Raw genomic sequence first — 20,438 nt, 5'->3', positions numbered from 1 at the left:
CACCTGCAACCTGTTAACAGGTCACAGGTGCATGAAAGGTGGAACCACCAGCAAGCAAGGGGAAATTGGCAAGAGAGAAAGCGGGCTGGGAGAGGCTGGCCTGAGCGGAACTGGCCTGAGAGGGGAAGAATTCTGCCAAGGAGGGTGCTGCCCAGGAGTGTCCTGCCTGGAGGGCAGGATGCCGGCTACTGCAGAGGAGAGATTGTGACACCGGGCCCAAGCGGGCCATGAGAGGGTTGAGGACACTAGAGTCTCCTATGTCTTGTGCCCACAGCTGGAGCTGTGGGGCAGAGAAGACTCCCAAGTACTGCAGGCCACTGGCAGCATCCGCGGGTGAAACGCAAGCTACCAGAAGCCCGCAGCAAGGTTCAAAGTAGGTGAACACTGCTCACCGGTCTTCCGAGAAGTGTACGCGGAGCCGAAGGACGCCAGAAGAAAGAAGAGAGAATGCCCAGAGGAGCAGCCGAGTACCATGAATGAGATAGAGGAAACACTCATACCGGGCATACAGCCGGCCATATGGTTATGCCGAATGAACTGAAATGTTTAACAATTAATGGTGATCCTAAAGTGAGGGGTTTTGGATATTGAGCAAGCTGCACATTTAAATTAAATGAACTTGAATGTGAAGCAAGTATTATTGAATACTAAATTAAAGGAAGGTTCGGATGAGCTTTAAAATGAAGTGAAAACTAGTGTGAAACATAGTAACATAAAGGTTTTTTAACCACGTGACAAAGCACGTAAAGGCAATTGATGAATCTTTATGAATAAAGAGAAAGGCAAATGATGAGGGCTTATGAATACTTTGAAAGCAAGTTGGTGGAAGAGTGTGAGAACCACTGAGTGAGTTGTTTGGAAGAACACATTGTGGCAAAGCCAAGAGACTGCCAAGGAGAAACCAAAGTGAATGTAAACCAATACACAGGTGCAGTGAGAGAGAAACCTCTGTTGGAAAGGAAACTTAAAGAATAAGGAAAGCTAACAGAGTGCCAAGGGTTATCAGTTGAGTGATCTATGGACGGTGTGCTCTGACAACTGTGCTTAGACAGAGGATACCCTGCTTGTAAAAAGCCAAGTAAAGAAAAAGAATCAACATTTTGGAATAGGATTGCTGAAGTGAATGAGAAAGAGAGCAATCTGCATGAACTATTGAAGAGCCTGAAGGATGATAAAGTTGACCTGGAATTGGTTTTGAAAACTAAGAGACTTGAATTGATTGTGAGTTTACAAGCTGGAAAAGCTGACGTTTTGGGAAGGGAATGCTGAGGCCTTTTTGAACTGTTTTGAACTTGGGGAAGGGGAGCTGGAAAGTAAGCCAAGCTGTAAGATGCTCAGAACTTTATTTGAAACACTGTTTCTTCTGTTGCTGACAACCCTACAAATTGTTCAGAATTAGTTGTGAGGGCAAATACAGGTTTTGGACACAGACAGACTTATGTTGAACTTACTGGCTCGGACAATCCTTAGTTTCTTTAGGTAGGGAAATCCCACCCTAGCCTAGGGCAAGTTAGTCCTTACACCATCCTGACATTTAAGTAAATAAAAGTATTTTATTTAGAACATGCTTCATGATGCCTTCACAGATGGCATGTTTTGTGCCTGCAGTGGTGACCATGTGGAATCGGGGTTCGATTCAGTTCAAGAGGGAGCCTGGGAAATGGCAACATCCAAGGAAGGCAGCAGGCGCGCAAATTACCCAATCCCGATTAGGGGAGGTAGTGACGAAAAATAACAATCCAGTACTCTTTCTAATGCCTGTAATTGGAATGAGTACACTTTGAATCCTTTAACAAGGATCCATTGGAGGGCACTGCATTGCTACTTTGTGCTCCAGTTTTCATTGTTATGTGGATGACACTCTGCTCTCTTTCAGGCTTCCCTCGGCCAGCTCTGCTTCTTCTCTCATACCAGACTGTCTGGCCACAAATCAGGAATGGTGTGCCACCAAATATCACTGCCTTAATGCCAGTTAGAATTAGATCCTCCTCATTGGGACACCCGCTCCCTCCTTTCCTCTCTCTCTCTGGCTGCCCACTCTGGCCCCTCTTCCTGCTCCTTCCTGTGATGCTAAGAACCGTGGTGTCATCTTTGACTCCACCCTCTCCTCCTCTCCTCACATCTATGAAGTCTCTAAGAAGTCAAACTATCAGTTGCACCTCTCCTCGGAGGTATTCTTCCTTTTCTCACTTTCCCCCAGAAGCTCACGGTCTCCAGAGCTCTGGTCCTCTCTAGGCTGGACTATTGCAACAGCCTCTTTCTAAATTTTCCTGCCTCTACTCTTCAATGTTTACAACTTATCCAGAACAGGACTGCAAGACTTGTCCTTGGCCTCAAGCACAGGGATCGTATCTCTCCAGCTCTGAAATCTCTTCATTGGCTCCCCGTGGCTGCAAAGATCAACTTCAAGACCCTTTGCATTGTCCACAAGGCTTTCTAGGGCCTGGGACTGCTCTACCTCCAACTTTCTCTTCCAAAACTTCTTCCTTCTCAAGCTCTCCGCTCATTCACCTCCAGGTCTCTGAGGGTCACACGCTTCTCCAAGCATAGAGTTGGTGGCAGATCTATCTCCTCGGCTGGGGCCTCCCTCTGGAAAATCCGCCCTGCCTCTCTCAAACTTGAGCAGAACCACCTCTGGTTCCGGAAGCAACTCAAGACCTTCCTTTTCGCTTCCGCTTTCTCTCTTCCTCTCCCTGGCTGATGTACCTGACTGCTCCGTGCACTGATCACCTGGTCACCCTCTAAACTCAGAACCCGGGCTCCTGCATGTCCAGTTGCCTTCAAAATGCCTCTGGACTCCCCAATACTTAAGGGTCTGTATCTGCAGCCCTACAGTCCGTTCTCTCTGCACTTATGAGCCACCCGCTGGCTGCACTTGTGAGTTAAATGCACTTCACCCTTCCTCGCCCCCTGGCACTTCTCCCCTTCCTTCTTCCCTGCACTTGCGCTATCTGAATGACACAAGCCCTAGTAAGCTCATTATTTTGTTTCCCCCTCCTTGTCTTGTCATGCCTTGAAATACTTGTGTACAGGCGTGTCACAAATGCCACATCATATCATATCATGCCTACACAAACACGCAAACTGTTGGCTTTGCCAATGCCTGTTTTCTCATGTCATCCCTTTAAAAAATGGACTCCACCAGGCAATCTAATTCTCAGACATCTACCTATACATATTCATTCTGCATAAAACCCTAGAAAGCTATCATCTTATTTAATTGGTGTTGATTTTAATGCAGCATTGAATGATAACTAACATGCAGCATATAAGAACATTTATTACACATTTACATAAAAAATTATGATTTAGAAATTTAGAGACCAGAAAAAATGGTACATAATACAATCTTGAAAATCAGCCTAACATTATATAAACTAAACATGTGTTTCACACAATTTACACATTATCAAGGCTTTGCTTGGGTGGAGACCTCATGACGGTGTCAAATGCAAGCGTGACAAAAATATTTCCTGAAACACTTTTCTACACTGTAAGTAGATGTTGATAACAAATATGGAAATATGGCAAAAGAATTTCTTCTTATAGAGCACTGGACACGCATAAAATGTTGTTGTCAGTGTGACTCATGCAAAATGAAGGGGGATGATAATAGCCGTATGCAACAGGCTATTTTTTCCTTTAAGAAGTGTCACCAATAGCTTCTACATTTAAAGCTAACCTGCAGTAGGAGTATATGGTTTCCACCAAAGGCACAAGGGTCCTGGAATGTCTTCCCAGCGTGTATCTAGTAAGACATCCTCCAACATTACAAAAAACTATATAAAACTCCAAGAGCTTGTAACTATGACGCAGAGAGTTTAAAGTACGCAAATCCAACTGCAATGCACCATTTTTTTTATTACGTTCTTTCATTTTACATTTATTTTGGTAAATATGGTTAATTTGTAACACGTGCGACAGTCAAAATGATCTGAATATGGTTGCACTGTGTCAGTTACAAAAAAAATTTGATAAGCACGCGCGCATTTGCAGGTATGCAAAATAGTTATTCTGCTTAGTAAAAAAAAAAAAAAAAAGCAGAGTAAAAAGGAATTTGTCAGTATGCTCTGACATTACTTCAGAATAGAATACGTATTAGTGCTAAACTGTTCAGGGTTGTTATACGATGAGAAATTGCACACACTGGTCTCTCTGGAGGAGGTGAGAGCTATGGGGAGGAGGCAACACTTCCTCGCCCACCTGATGTCATAAGACTTTCACGACATGTCCATCACGTTTATATAAAAGTTCAAAAGGTAAAAAACTACCAATAGATATCGCCATCTAGAAAGTTCCAGAAAAAAACCCTTCTACAGCAGCCGTTTATATTACATCAGTGATGGGTTTCAAAAAGGAGCAATGATGAAGGGATATATTCAAAGAAACGACTCACATCATGGACGAGGCACATGTCATCCTCTTCCTCATGGCTTGCCCTCTGCTCAGGCTGGTGGATCCTAGGCCTGGTTTGGACATGTATTTTACTCATGTAGCCTTCCTTTGATTCCTAGTCACAGGAACAAAAACAAAGTTTAACTTTTTGCACAACTACTTTTGGGAAAAAAACAGTTGTTGCCCATCGTGCTGCGGTGCATTCATCCCTTCTAATCAGCAGCCTTCCTACCATTTTATGTCCTAAAACATCTAACTACTCCAAACAAAATGAATAGGGAGTAAACATACTAACAACAAAAAAATAGGAGACAACAGACACATAGGAGCCTGTACCCTGCCTCCACTCGAACTTCTACACGGGTATGCAAACCAAAGCCGTCAGCACCCTGGTACATGTAAAATCTCAACCTCAGCTAAAGAGTCCTCAGGAAACAAGAGAAAACCTGGCGCCGCCCGAGGACTGCATCCGGCCTGGCGCTCAAGGAATTCCGAGCAACCCGCCGACAACTAATCAACACAGCCAAGGCATCCTACCATCAGAATACCATAGCAGAGGCCGACAACAAAAGCAGAGCCCTCTTCAAAGCGGTCAAGCAGTGCATCAACCTACTACCCAAACCTGCCATAGCACACGCCATCGAAAAATCCACTGTCATCAACACCTTCTTCATTGATACAATCAGCAAGATTAGCCAACACATAGACGCCAGCTCTGCATCCACCTCATATCCTTCCTCGCAAAATCTCCACAACCTGGACCACATTCAAGACCCTCTTTGACAAAGGACCTGGTAGAAACCCTGGCCGCCCTCAAAGACACATTGTAAGCAGATGACATCCTCCCAGCATCCATCCTTAAGACCCTCCTAGCATCCAATCCTCAAGACCCTCCCAGCATCCAATCCTCAAGATCCTCCCTGCAGAAGCTCTCCTTCCCTACCTGGAGATCATCAACAGCTCCCTAACTCAAGGCACCTTCCCATCGACCCCAACAACCTGGACAAATCCTCCCTCTACTAAAGAAGCCCACTCTGGATCCCGACAACCTAGGTAGCTATCGCCCCACCACCCATCTTCCCTTCTTAGGTAAGAACATAGAGAAAGCAGTAGCTGCACACTTGAAACAATGCATCAACACCAACAATCTCCTCAAAATCTACCAATCCAGATTCAGACCCAGATACAGCACGGAGACAGCAACCATACAGGTGGTCCCCGACGCCCTCAACATCCTTGACAATGGCCACCCATGCCTCCTGGTTCTACTGGACCTTTCAGCCACTTTCGACACAGTAGACCACCAGGCACTTATGGACACCCTACATAGGCGCATTGGGATCAGCAACATTGTCCTACACTGTTTCTAGACCTACCTCACCAACCACAAGCAGTTTGTTCAAATGGATTCCTCTAGATCGCCAATGTTACCCATCACCTGTTGAGTCCCGCAGGGTTACATCCTCTCCCCAGTGATCTTCAATCTATACATGGAGCCACTGGGAGTTCTCTGAGCCACTCACATCAACCACATCCACCAATACGCCCACGACACACAGCTATACCTCAAGATCAACTCCATCAAGGAGATCCATAGGCTCCAAACCTGCCCCTCGCTGATCCAGTCTTGGATGTCCAGTGCATACTTGAAGCTCAATCCCTCAAGACCGAATTCCTACTCCTCACCAACAACACTAAACACCCATACATACAGACCTGGCTATCAACATTGAACTCTGAAGGCTTCAAACCCGAACTCACCACCTGCTCCAAGTCCCTCAGGTTCCACTTCGACAAACACCTCTCTTTCATGACACACATAGCTAGGAAAACTCAAACAGCTTGGTATCAGCTTTCCCTCCTGTGAAAAGTCCAGCCCTTGCTCCCTCCAAACAGTTTTAGATCCACTGTTCAAGCACTGGTCCTATCCCACCTGGATGGGGCAATTCACTCCTTGAAGGCCTCCCGTCATCCTCCTTTGTGCCTCTGAGAAGTGTCCTACATGCAGCCACATGCCTCATCAAGTGTCTGCGCAGATACAACCACATCACCACGGCCCTTATCGACCTTCACTGGCTCCCACTGCACGCACAAATCACCTTCAAGTCTTGCTGCATCATCTATAAGGCAGCCGCCCTCAAGTCACCCAGCTACCTCACAGAGAAACTCTGCATTTCCGGCAGGCAGCGCACCACCAGAAGCCAGGACACATGCAGACTTGAAATCCGCTGCTGCAAACAAGAAAGGCCCAGAAATTAAGCCTTCTCTGCCTATGTCCCAAGACTATGAAACCTCCTCCCCGTCAGCAACAGACTTACCCCTACGTTCCTACAATTCAGAAAAGAACTCAAGACCCACGTCTTCAAGGAGTCTCTCCTCCTCAACACCTAGTCCATCACGTTGCTCCTCGCTCCACCTGACTCGCTAGACACCACCTGCGCCTCTCCTCCCCACCACCTAGTACAGCTGTGCCTCTCCTATGTCCTCCTCTTTATACTACCCTCCGCTGTATATCTGTTCTGTTGTTACCACTGAAAAGCGCTCTCTTATGCATCTGTAATGTTGTACACCTCTGTAAAGCGCTCCGTTATGTGTCTGTATTAGTGGATATCTATGTAAAGCACTCTGTAGCTTGTCGAAGCTAGGTCCGCACTCAATAAATACCATAATAATAAAAATGTTCACTTGAATCTACTTTTAGTAACGCAACTTTTACATGATGTTGCTAGAAAGTGTATCTAGATTTTTTAAGGGCTCTGGCTGTGATTCAGAATTGTTTTACACCCTCTTGCACGGTCTGGCTGTATGTAACCTGTACATTTGGATTTTTCAGATACTACACCTTAGAGGGCAAGACATACTGTATTTTGTTGCAGTTGACATAAAGATCCTGTATAACCCTTTTAGCTTTCTGTTTAAATGTCTGGTTTCCTTATGCTCTCAACCCCATGTATTTATGTCTTGTGTGCCAACCACCAAGTAGTGGGGACCTAGAAAATACTACAGCAGTGGGTTATGCGTTTTAGGACAATATACTGTTTTTGTGCAGGAAAAGGGTATTTTAACTGTGTGTTAGAATGTCTGGTTCCCCATTTCTCCCCATCACTATATGCTGTGTGCCTATCCTTAAACAGTGGACCTACAAAGTATAGGGGAAAGGAGGTCTTTATTTTTTTATTAATTCTTTTTATTCTATGCATGTTACTTGCAGAAGCATTTATTTGATCTGATGAAGGTATATATGTGTAACATAATAAACATATATATTTTTCAGTGTGAGGTGTGTTTTCATTGGTGTTCAAAATAAACATTGCAATTAGAAGAAAGTGTGGTGTGTTTTCTGATTTTCAAAGCCAAAAATGCTAGACTGGCCGGACCAGGATAGGTTCACTCAATGCGCTCGGTAGAGGATTGGTAAAATTATTAAGGATGATACCTTAATCATCCCCGACCCACACAGTTGGAATTTGCAGGGTTGACATACAGTACAGAAAATGTGGAAACAATTTGGCATTAAAACATGGGACGTCTTGTTAGTGGATTGATTATTCTGTTAGGCTGAAAACTTTATGCCCCAACCACCTGATGACTATGAAGGTTCATCAATTTCATAGGTCCAAGGCTATTCTCCAGAATCATTGGCAGGATTACCGTAACTTGATGTGAGCAAGATTGTGAATATGGTGATAAAAGCTAACAGTAAACCCTATGTAGACCGAAGAGGGTGATGTCACCGAGGACGATAATGAAGGCTCAGCAAATGCTACAATGTAACTATGTTAGCTACATTACATCTGTGTAGTACTATACAATCTCTCAAACTAAATAATAGAATTACATGACTTGCATGCTTTGTTGCTATGGAAATCTTTTGCACAATTAAATACTGTTGTACTGTACTGGTGCTAACTAGGAGGTGAATGGGGCGAAAGGATCTATCCTGTTTTCAGGTTATCGAGAATTTAATTTTTTAATACAATTCCCTGTTAGTGGGATGTGTTCTACATATCTTAAGACAACACTGTATTGTTAGAAATCAATAAATACAATAAAAATAACCAGAATGGGTGACCGTATGAACCACTGAGGAGCGCCACACCCCATACATAGGGAGCCCATCCACCTGCACAAACTGCAACCCAGTTCACAGAAAGGAAGTGAACTAGGCCAGAACAGGCCCAGTGAATCCCATACGAGATGATAGAATTCCAAGCAAAACCTCATGGTTGACTGCGTGAAATGCCGCTGAGAGATACAAAAGCATTAGTAGACAGGTCGAGCCAATTCCCAGCACATACAGATCATCCAGCATCTGCAGAAGAGCTTTTTCGGTGCTATATTAGGGGCTGGAAGCCAGACTGGTAGTTCTGCAACAAAGAGTGAAGCGAATAGTGTTGGGAATATGGAACTGCTGGACATTTCAAGGACTTTACATAAACATAGTTACAGGTAATGGGTCAGTAACTGACTTTAAGAATGGAGTAGAGGGCAGGTTGTTTTTAGTAAGGGAAGCATTTGACAATTGTTTAGCAAGTCAGGTAATGAACCTGGATGATATTATGAATTGATTTAATAAGATGTGACGCAAGTGAGTCATCGGAAGAAGAAGTGGGTTTCATAGAAGAAAGAAAACAACAAGAATCAGAATTGGTAACAGGTGAGAAAGAATCCTTGATCGGTATGGATTGGGGAGCGAGACAGGGTTTCAGAAGCGGAATGGGGAATTTTGGAAACAATATCACATTCAGTGGTTTCAATTATTTCTACAATTTCACCAAGCAGGAAGAGGAAATCACTATAGGTGGAGCAGCGGAGAGATAAATACAATGTTTGAGGATTTCCCTCCCTAAAGAAACTAAGGATAGTCTGAGTCAGTAAGCTCAACTTAAAAGTCTGTCTGTGTCCAAAACCTATACTTGCCCGAACAACTAAAGCTAAACAATGTGTAGGGATGTCCTCAACCATATAAACAGTGTTCAAACTAAAGTTCTGAGCTTCTTGCAGCTCCCGGCTTGCTCTGGATCCCCTTCCATAAGTTCAAGACAGTTCAGCAAAACAACCTCAGGGTTCCCTTCCCCAAGTTCAGCACAGTTCCACAAAAGGGTTTTGGAGTTCCTCTCCCCAAGTTCAACACAGTTCCACAAAATTGTCTCGGGGTTCTCTTCCCCAAGTTAAACATAGTTCCATAAAAATGGCCTCAGGGTTTCTTTCTCCAAGTTGACACAGTTCTTTAGGCTTCAAAGTCACAGTCAAATCAATTTATGCAGTTTGCCTTTTCTTTCTATCACTTGAAAAACTTTGGGCCGCCCAGCCTCAGCCTCTTGACTTCTCTGGGTTTGCTTCAAGGAAGGGTTCCTTGGTTTAGGCGCAGTTGTCAGACCACACGATCCACCCATCACAGGTCACGCAAAGCGATAAACCATGTACTTTACAACAGTTCATTTTTTCTCATACGACTTCCTTGACAACAAAGGCTTCCTTTCTGTCATCATCAAGGACCATTAAGGACCACAATGATACCCTTGCTCAAGCCCTTGCCGATTTTTGCAACCTCTCCTTTTCCTCAGGATATCCACCCGCCCCCCCCGAAGCAATCCCTTGTGCATCCTCTTCTCAAGAAACCCACAGCTGATCCTTCTTGTCCGGCTAACTATCGCTCAATTTTCATTGCTCCCTTTTTGGGCAAACTCCTGGAAAAGCTGGCCATCGCTCAGCTTACCTTCATTCCAATTCTGTTGGGTGTCTCCATGACCACCAGTCCAGTTTCAGAGCTGCCAGAAGCACTGAAACTGCTCTCCTGAATATCTGTGAAGATCTGCTCTCGAATCTTGACTCTAACATTCCCTCTGTCCTCACCCTACTCGATCTCTCTTCTGCCTTCGACACGGTCAAACATACCATCCTGCTCAACCATCTCCGTGATAACCTGGGTATCACTGATCAGGCTCTGGCCTGGCTGACCTCTTTCCTCTCTGATCGATCCTCCCAGGTCCAACTTGGGTCCTTCCTATCATCTATCTCCCTCTCTACCTGTGGTGTGCCCCAGGGGTCTTACCTCTCACTCTGGCTTTTCAACCAACACATGGCAACTCTCGCCCACTGCATTGCCATTTTCTGATCAAATTTCCAGTGCTACGCTGACGACACTCAACTCATTTTCAGGCTGCCCTTGGCCACCTCCTCTCCTTCTCTCATCTCTGTTTGCCTAACTGCAATTCAAGATTGGTGTGCCGCAAATGAACTGACTGAATGCCGGCAAGATGGAGATCCTCCTCATCGGCATACCTTCACCATCCTTTCCCCTCACTCTCTGGCTGGCCTCCCTTTGCCCTCCTCTTATCCCCACCTGTGAGCCTAAGAACCGTGGGGTCATCTTTAACCCCACACTTTCCTCTACCTCTAACTCCCTATGGGTCAGTCGTTTTTCAAAGAAATGAGCTGGAGGTAGATCTCTGTCTTCGGCTGGGGCCTCCCTCTGGAACAGCCTCCCTGTCACTCTGAAAATTGAGGAGAACCATCTCTGGCTCCGGAAGCACCCCAAGACCTTCCTCTTTGATTCTGCCTTCACCTCCCCCTCTCCCCTGCTGATCTGTTCTCGCTCGGCAGTGTGCACCTGGCCACCCTCTGTCCTCCAGGCCCAGGTACCTGCTCAGCCGGCCACCCTCCCGCACTGACTCCGGGCCAGCACTTGCACTGGGGTCTGTATCTGTACCCATAAAGTCCCCCCCCGTCCCCCCTTTCTCTTCCTGCATTTATTAGACCTACCCTGTCTGCTGCCTTAAACCCAGCACTTGCCACTTGCTGGCTGCACTACCACTGTTTGTTGCCTTTATTATTCATTTATTTATGTATTTAATTATTATTATTTATCTGTTTCTCCTTTGCTCCGCACTTTCCACTTCTCCTCCCTTCCATGCACTTTTCCCCACTCCCTCTCCCATGCACTTGCACATTCTCAATGACACTGGGCCTAGTAACATTGTTGTTTTATTCTCCCCAGTTCCCCTCCCTTGCTCTGAAACACTTGCGTACAAGCGCAATAGAAATAAAATATCAATTCAATTCAATGCATCTGTGTTCAGAGTCCACTTATTCTTCTGATTCACTTTAATGGCTTCTGTTCCTTTATCAACATGGGACTCTTACACACTTTCCTTTGTGGTATTTATACTGGTTACCACCTTGCTTTCACACTATCCAATAGTGCTTTGTTGCTTACTCTTTTCATGTGGTTTGCAAATGCTGTATCTTTAAATTCATTTTGTACACAAATGTTCATCACTTTCTGCTTCATTTATTTGATTTTCTCATATATTTCCTTCAGTGCCGCATTCAAAACATATTAAGTGCTTTTCAACTTGTTTGATATTCAATAGTTCATATTCTGGTATCCCGACCCACTTCTCAGTATTCAAAACTTTGTTACATGCTTGGCAATATGTTCGGTATTCAATAGTTCACTCTGTGGTCTCCAGACCCTTTTATCATGTTTTCTTGCTTGACCGCCATTCGCCGTAACCCATACCATGCCCCTGGAGCGCCCTGGCCTCAGTGAAACTTCCCTGTCACTCACCGGTGTGCGGTCGCTTCTCCGGGTGCTCTGGCTTTGCTTCTGAGTTCCCGCTCACTCCTCTCTCACTCCTGAGGAGCTCCGGCGGCCAGCTCTCTGTCACTCCAGCACTTCCTGCAACGGTCGGCAGCATCTCTGGGTTCCCCACTCCCAACGGGAAACACACGACAATGGGCATTGCACAGCTCCAGATCCTCTAGTGGCCCGCAATGGCCCCAGCGTCTTCCTGGCTTCTCTACTGTCAACGCCTTTTCACCGGCCCACCTGCTCAACCTCGGGTGGCTGCGGTTCCCGGCCCAGCTGGTTCCCTTTGCTGCTGCTTCTGACTGCTTTTATATACCAGCAGCCATTCAACAGGTTGCGTGTGTGAGCACTCAGTTTCAATTGCCTGACCATAATTATTGGGACATGTCTGACTCTCAACACTTCTCAGGCCTCTTCCTCATCTCAATACCAGAGTGGTGAAATGACTTGTAGGTGTGCACTACTCTTAGTCGCCTCTTCCTCGGTCCAGTACTATAATGGTCTGAATGAGGGAAAATGAGGGGGGAGATGATTTAAAACAGCCTATAAAGCAGGGGAGGGTAGATTTCAGTCTCACCAGAAAAGGGGGGGATACCATGTCTCGCCGGTGGATATCCTCTCTCTAATCCCTAAGGACCCGCCACCCAAGTGATTATTCCTTGCATCTCCACCCGCAGGGTCAGGATCCAAAAGCAATGGACTTTCCCATGCCACCTAAGAAGAATATCCAAGGGGAGTAGGTGTGAGGATACCCTCAGGTTTCTCACACATCGCAAAAGGTTCCATAACGAACAGTTACAATAATCTGTATTTGTGCAGTCTTCCCATCTGTCTCCCTAAAGGTCTACAGACGTTATGCCAGGCATACATGCACAAAAGCAAGTTTCCTGCCTTTATTTTAGTTCCTCATATGGTTCCTCGTTGCGTGCAAAATCTCCTAATAGTGAGACACTTCTCTGAACATTAACTGTTGTGGGTGAATGTTTGTGTTTTCAAGGCCCTTCCTAGATAAGCAGCTTGATCTGCTGAAGCAAATTCTGTAACAGTGTACATTCCCTTATCAGTTTGTCTGTTCAGGATGATTCAGCCTTGCATTGACGGAACTGCACAGGAAGAATTGTTCACTGGTATTTCTGTCACTTTTATTGCAAGTTAACCTACTAATGTTTGTTGTTGCAGATCCCCAGATGTTGGAAGGAAGGTAACGGCAGTTCACCTCACACAGATGATGCCACAGACTTGTGAGAGATTGGAGGTTGCCAGGTCCTAGCTCCACCAGGCATGGTAGCATAGACATCTAGCAGGCTTCTGGCAGGCCCAACACCAGGACATAGGTAAGTGAGTGTCCATTCATGATTTTTCAATTTTGTGATTTTCCTGTGCCCTTCCGTTATAGAAGTGCCTCTCCCCTTTTAACACTCCTCCAAACTACAGAGGGAAGCACCCATGTGAGAGTAATGGCTTTTGAAATCTGTTTGACTGGCCCAGTATCAGGTTAGAAAATAATATCTGGATACCAGGGGAAGGACTCCCCGCCGGCTCCTCCATCTATCCCTTCGTGTTTAATAATGACAGGGTACTATATTTATTCCACCCCTAGACCAGTTGTTTCACTGGGATACTGCTCTAGCGCCCTTTTGCATCTCTGTTCCCTTAACAATATACTAGCTGTAAAGATATGCAGAAGGGAACTGACCTTGTTACACCCATACCCACCCTTTACTCAAAGTCCTCCCCTCTCGTTGTCCACTGTCCACTAGCTGACTGGGGAAGATAGAAAAGGATGTCAAAGTTAGCCTGTTTGGCCCGGGCACATGAAGGAGGGGTGGGACTAAGGATCATGGTGGATCACCTAGACCCTGGCTCAGGGAAACAATGTGTCCATATGTGGTCCGGGCACCGATCAAACTTGGCGAGTGGTTCTGGCTCCCAAAATGTGATATTCCCCAGAGGGTGTTGACACATCCTGTCTTAGCGGTCTTATGGTCGGTGTGGCGGGAGGGGGGTGTCACTCATTGATTGTCATCGTTGTCCTCGCCCTTTAGTTGTATATGGGCACCACCCCTGCGGAATCTGGTAGATGATCCGCTGGGTTTACAGTCCTGGTATGAAGCAGGCCTCTCAAATACACTCTCATAGCCAAAACATGAATTGCTCCACTTCCTATTCCGCTCCTCCCCCCTCCCTCCACTCCCCTTGAGCTTGCATGTCTGACTTCTCTCCTGTCACTCCTTCCGATGTTTCCCTCTTGCTGTCCAAATCCCATCCTACTGCTGCCCCTTCCGATCCTTTCCCCACCCTCCTTATTCCGAAGATTTACCCTCTTCTCATTCCCTACTTAACATCCTTCTTCAATATCTGTCTCTCCTCTGCTACCTTCCCCTCTGCCTTCAGGCATGCTACTATCATCCCTATTCTGAAGCAACCTTCTGCTAATCCCCTTTTTGAATCCGACTTCCGACCAATCTCTTTTTTTACATTCCTCTCTAAAATACTTGAATGCTTAGTCTATTCTCAGCTCTCAGCTTTTGTCACTAACCTTTCTCTCCTTCCCCCCTCTCAATCTGGTTTCTGCCCTAAACACTCCTCTGAGACTGCTCTCACGTTCTCAGCTCCCTCCTCACCGCTCGCTACTCTAAGCAATCCTCAGTCCTCATCCTCCATGACCTCTCTGCTGCCTTTGATACCGTCGATCAGCCCTTACTTCTCAATACTCTTTCCTCCTTTGGTTTCAAAGGCTCTGTTCTCAACTGGCTATCCTCTTACCTCTCCTCCCATTCTTTTGCTGTCTCTTGGGGCAGTCATACCTCCTCTACTCTCCCCTTGGACTACGGTGTACCCCAAGGCTCTGTTCTCAGCCCTTTTCTATTCTCTCTTTACACCTCCCTTCTCGCCCCTATCATATATTCCTTTGGAATTTCTCACCATTTCTACGCCGACACCCAGCTCTTCCTTTCCTTCTCTTCCTTCACTCCTGACCTCCACCTTAATCTCTCTTCCTGTCTTACTGCCATTAAAAACTGGATGTCATCCCACTTTCTCTCTCTCAACACTGATAAGACTGAAGTCTTATTCTTTCCCTCCAACACGCTTCCCCCTCTGTCCCCCCCTCCTTTTATTCACTTTCCCCCTCTAATCTTCCCATCTATGCCCATGCTCGCAATCTAGGCATTCAATTTGAGTCCTCCCTCTCCTTTACCCACCATATTTCTCTTACCTCTCACACCTGTCACTACCACCTGTTCAATATTCGTAAAGTCTGCTGCTCTCTCACCTTCCATGCCACTAAACATTTAATCTCCTCCCTAATCTTCTCTCATCTTTTCTATTGTTCTTCTCTCCTCTTTGGAATCCCTGCTTTTCTTCTCGCCCCCCTCAAATCCCTCTACCACTCTGCCATCTGTACCCTCTGTCTTCTTGCTCCTCACGACTCCATTTCCTCTTTGCTTTCTTACCTTGGCTTGCTTCCCTTTCACTCCCAACTTAAATTTCACTTCCTCTGTCTTTAAATCTCTTCCCTATCTTGCTCCCCCATATCTCTCTGCTTCCCTTTCATTCTACACCCCTTCCCGCTCCCTCCGATCTGCTGATCTCTTCCTACTCACTGTTCCCCCATCCCGATGTGCCACTTCTCGTTTCCGCTCCTTTCAGCTCCTTGCCCCCCTACACTGGAACTCCCTACCTCTTTCTATCCGCTCCAGCCCTACCTATTCCTCCTTCTGTGCTTCCTTGAAATCTCTTCTTCTCCATTCCCCACCCCGACACCCTTATCCCCTCCATTCACCTCTTTCTCTCTCTCCCCTCATGTCTTCCCCTACTTACCTCTCCCTACCTGCTCCTTTTCCTGTTACGCTTCCTCCCCTCCTCTTGCATCTTCATTCTATTCACCATCCTGTCTCCCTCCTCCTTCCCCTTCTTCACCCCCTCCTTTTCTCATTTATCTTCATAGGCAAATTGTTCTACATACTGTTTTATTTGTTTGATTCATGTGTTGTAATTTGCTTCTACTGTTATCACCTTCTATGTATTCTGTTGGTATAATGTAAAGCACTTTGGCATAAAGCTCTATATAAACATAATTAATACAAATACAAAGGCTGGGCAACTGTGTGAGGGAGGCAGGTTTGTAGCTCTGGCCAGGCTGGAGGAATGCTTGGGTATAGAAAAGCTATTGGTTTTCCGTTATTTGCAGCTCAAGGGGGCAAAATGGGGGGAAAAGCTATGCAGGGACCTCACCTTGTTAAAAAAACCTAACGCAAAATACGGGTATGAGAGGTCACATAGCCAAATTATATGGGGAATTGAGGCATGGTGATCTTACTGACTGCCTACCGGTGAGGGCGAGGGGGGCCTGAAACCTGGTGATATCACAGACCAATGTGGACTACTATTTGTAGAAAGGTTAAGAAGTCCATGCTGTCTCTACAATATAGAATGCAGGCGTTTAAGATAATTCATCACTGGCATTACACGCAGGCAATGCTAGCTAATATGTATGCAGGGGCAGACTCAAGGTGCTGGCGTTCTAGTACATCCGCAAAGTGATTAATATCATATGTGGTGAGGGTTCTCCCTTATACAAAGATACTGGACTGACGTTCTGGCCTGGCTCAAGGACTTGGATGGGATACAACGGAAGCAGTAACCACGCCTGTTGTTGTTTGGGGTTTATGTGCTGGATGACGTAGCAGGGTAGGAGGGCCACATGGTGCACATGCTGCTTGTATCAGCAGGAAGCTGTGTGGTACCGTATTGGAAGCAGGGGAGCACTTCCAAGGAGCGGGAATGGGTGAAGAAAGCACGGACCATATTCGATATGGAGTATCTCTCACACTGACTTGAGGAGACGCGCACAGACATAAGAGGGTGCGTGGCTTCTGTTTTTCACCCAATATGGACGTTGACCTGCTGTGGGAAAGTTGGAAGTGGGGTACTGTGGGAAGTGGCTGTGACATTGGTACATATTTTCTTGGATTATGCATATGGGGGAGGCACGAAGGGGGGGTGAATTTAAGAATTGACAGGAGCCATACATTGTCTCGTTCATAATCCGGCTCAGACTGCTTTGCCACGGAAACCAGTCACTCCAGGTCATTCATTACAGCCCGGTGACAGTGTTCTCATAAAGGTTTATCAAAGAAAGGTAGCTCTAGCCTCTAACTCGGCTGTAAAGTTTCAGGGGCACCAGACATGGGTGAATGCGAGTCACTGCAAAAGGGTGATAGCCGGAGCAGTGCAGTTTTTGTGGGTTTAATGACCTGTCGGCTTGTACCAACTTACACTAATGTAGCTGTAGGAGATTGTGCAGACTATATTAGCTAGGAAAAATGTTACTAAAGTATTAACATCCTCTGATGTCAGGGCCTGACCAAGGTATAAGAATCGCTACGTAGTACCTTGGCAAAGGAGGAACTTGAAATTTGAATGGTGCTTGGGAATGTGGGGTGAATCTCTGGTTAGGGTTTATTCCACGTCCAGCGGAGTGCCTGATTGGGGCTGTTCTTTATCCATGTGAGGCACTTCCGAATTGGATGAGTGATGAATATTGCCTCAAAACTTTAAATGCTGAGTTGGAAGAAACCACAGTAACACCCCAACCCAACCATAGAGATGGAGTTTTGTCTACTATTACAACTAACATACTTAGTACTACTGAAAGAATAACTGTTATGCATTTTTACTAGGCAGACAAATAAGATGATTTCAAAACTAATCTACTGGTGCAAGCAAAGGCCTGGAACCACAGTGGTGACAGCCCGCGAGAACTTGGTGGCAATGTCAGTTTGGTATCAGACACTGTGAACTTACCTTTAGCTATGTACCGGGTGGTGGTTCTAGGGCATTGGGAGTTAGAGGATCTCAGTACTATGTAGGGATGGCATGGTATCACAAGTATGACAGTGACACAATTAATACAATTTGTAAAACCTTTATTGAAAATGTTGGTGTTGGACAAACTACTATTTTGTCCTATAACTAAAATGGAAATAGTCTTGTCAAATCAAAATCAAATCCTAGTGGAGTCTGTCAAATCAAAATGGCCTATGCTAACAAAAACCTAATGCCTGCCCTATCTCTTGTACAAAAAGTGTAAAAAAGAGAAATGTATGCAAAGGAGAAATCAGTGTTCAAAAGAATAACGGTAGTTGAACCAGCTCTCCTCCTCACAGAGTAACGCTGTCCTTGTAGACAGGATGACGCACTCTGGCCCGGTTTCTAACACTAAACAGTTCCAAAACATGGATTGAGAACCGCCTGGCCTTCCATGTTAAGTCTCTTTCTTGTTCTTTCAAAATTGTATTCCAAAGTAAAGTTCACAAAGGTCCCCCTCTGCCGGACTCAGACCTTACAGCAGACAGTTCACTTAGATCCCCCTCTGTCGGGCTCAGACCTCTCCCATTAGAGTTCAACACAAACTTGTAAGGGGGCTCCCTTCCCCGAGCTTATTGTACTTCGGGTTTCCCTCAAATGGGCTTGGGCCCCTTTCAGATGTCGAAGACTTTCTAATGTGCATGCCTCTCTTTACAGACCACCACAGGACCACTTTGACTCAAAGTTCACGTTTACTCTTGCTTAATTCACTTTTGCTGTTTGTTTGCTTTTAGCTTCAAACAATGTACCTTTCACTGAGACTTTCAAATGGGTTACTTCCTTTCGCTGGACCACTCTGTTACTTAGTATCACTTATCTCACAGCTGCCTTTTACTTCAAAGTTCATTCACAGGTCTGCCTTTCTTCGCGTCTCATCCACATGCATGCAGCCTGATATAATGTTGCTACTTCATTCGTTTTATCACACAACGGTATCTCAGGTCGCTTGCCAACTCACCGGCTGTGTGCACTTCTTTCTTGTTTTGCTATTTCCAATTCACGAGTCAAGGTTATTACCACAGGCTTGGCCTCGCCTCTCCAACTCTGTCGTTCACCCAGTCGGGTCGCTGGCGTCCATGAAACACAATGCAATCTTCCCTTGTGGGATCTGGGCTCCTCCAAGTGTCTTTCACGGTCTGTCGGGGGCTACGACCTCCAGTAGGGAACCCTTGAGTTTTTTGGCCCGCTGCTCTCGTCCCTTGGTCCGTTGCTCTGCTCCAGTAGGTGTGCCTTCATCCCAGAAGTTCTGCTCGTACTCGTGTTCCGCCTTGCTCAGAATGTGTCTTTAAGGGTTGCCTTTTATTCGTGTGAGGAGAGCTAGCTAGTATAAGGTATCTGCACTTAGTGTAAAGTGCCTGACTTTGCCTGACCCGCTTAACGGGAGATGTCTAGTACGTTGTGAGAGAGTTAGTCTGGTTACTCACAGCCACCCTCTTCCTTGGCCCAGTGTTTGTATACAAATGGGTGGGGGGTGGGGACTTTGGAAAATCCTACAAAATAGGATGGGGTAGGTGAACAAAAAAGGGAGGAATATGTCCTGATGCCTACCCCCGGGGAACCAGACCAGGCCCAGCAACCCCAGAAACAGGCATCAAGTTGTTTTGAGCAAGCCCAAAAGCCCATGTTAGGTTTACTCTATGAGCCTGGCGCCTATGGCGCCAGGCTCATATGGAGAGTCAGTCCTGGCGCCGTAGGCGCCAGGCTCATAGAGTAAACTTACTTGATGCAGACCATGCTGCAAGCTTACTTGGTGCAGACCATGCTGCAGAGCTCCAAGCCAAATGAGGTTTGGAAGGGACTATTTTACCTAGGGACTATTTTTTTTACTCGGGTGGGGCTAGGGAAGAATATTCACCTGGGACTACTTGGGAGGCTATTTAAACCACGCCCGAAGTGCAGCACACGCTTCGCGTTATTCTGCATCCAGCAGCGTAACTCTCACCGTGTCTGCAAGCCTGCATCCAGTCTTCTGCTGTCAGAAATAAAGGATTGTGAAGTAAACGAAAGCAGGTACGGAGAAACTACACTTCCCAGTAGGCATTGTAGTTTCAGGGGGCCGTTAGGTCACAGCTGCTAGTGATCTGCAATTAGTGCGGGTCTTCATAACGGCCGCTCGCCCATGCTTCAGTGCTGTTGATTAATGAATGGAGAGCACGGGCGGCGGCGGCGGCGACGGCAGCAGGCAGGAGCAAAGCAGAAGGCTGAGAAGGCGTGAAGGAATCACGCTTGCTATGCCGTGTGAAATCTTGATTCCTGGGCTACGGCGATGAAGACTTGATTACTGCCTTATTCTCTGTAGGTCCGGGTCTGTCACGGATGACTCCCCGGGCCATAAAGCTAAGTGGTGCCTATGTTTATTTTACTTGCTGGGCTGCGGCGGTGAAAACTTGTTTATTGCCTCATTCTCTTCAGGTCCGGGTCAGTCACGGATGACTCCCCGGGCCATAAAGTTAAGTTGTGTTTAGTTTAGTGACTTGCAGAGATACGGCGGGGATTTTGGGAATCTCTGACTTTCAATGCAGTTATGTTTACGCTGGTCTGTGACAGTGATTTGTAAAATACAAATGATGCCTCCATC

General features: G+C 46.1%; 1 protein-coding gene across 3 annotated transcripts in view; it reads right to left on the bottom strand.

Moving 5' to 3' along the window:
* ATG10 (autophagy related 10) overlaps window positions 1–20,438 on the bottom strand; it is a 719,085-nt gene that overhangs the window by 462,257 nt on the left and 236,390 nt on the right. For 2 of the 3 annotated variants that reach the window (XM_069627571.1, XM_069627573.1), the window contains one exon: window positions 4,397–4,510. The exons of the other annotated variant lie outside the window; for it this stretch is intronic. In XM_069627571.1, coding sequence (XP_069483672.1) covers window positions 4,397–4,510 — 114 coding nt within the window. The remainder of the gene's footprint in view (window positions 1–4,396; window positions 4,511–20,438) is intronic. 3 annotated transcript variants of the gene reach the window in all.

Source organism: Ambystoma mexicanum, chromosome 6p (genome assembly GCF_040938575.1).
Source record: "Ambystoma mexicanum isolate Mex_15411 chromosome 6p, UKY_AmexF1_1, whole genome shotgun sequence".
Lineage (NCBI taxonomy): Eukaryota > Metazoa > Chordata > Amphibia > Caudata > Ambystomatidae > Ambystoma > Ambystoma mexicanum.
This window is presented reverse-complemented; position numbering and strand designations above follow the sequence as displayed.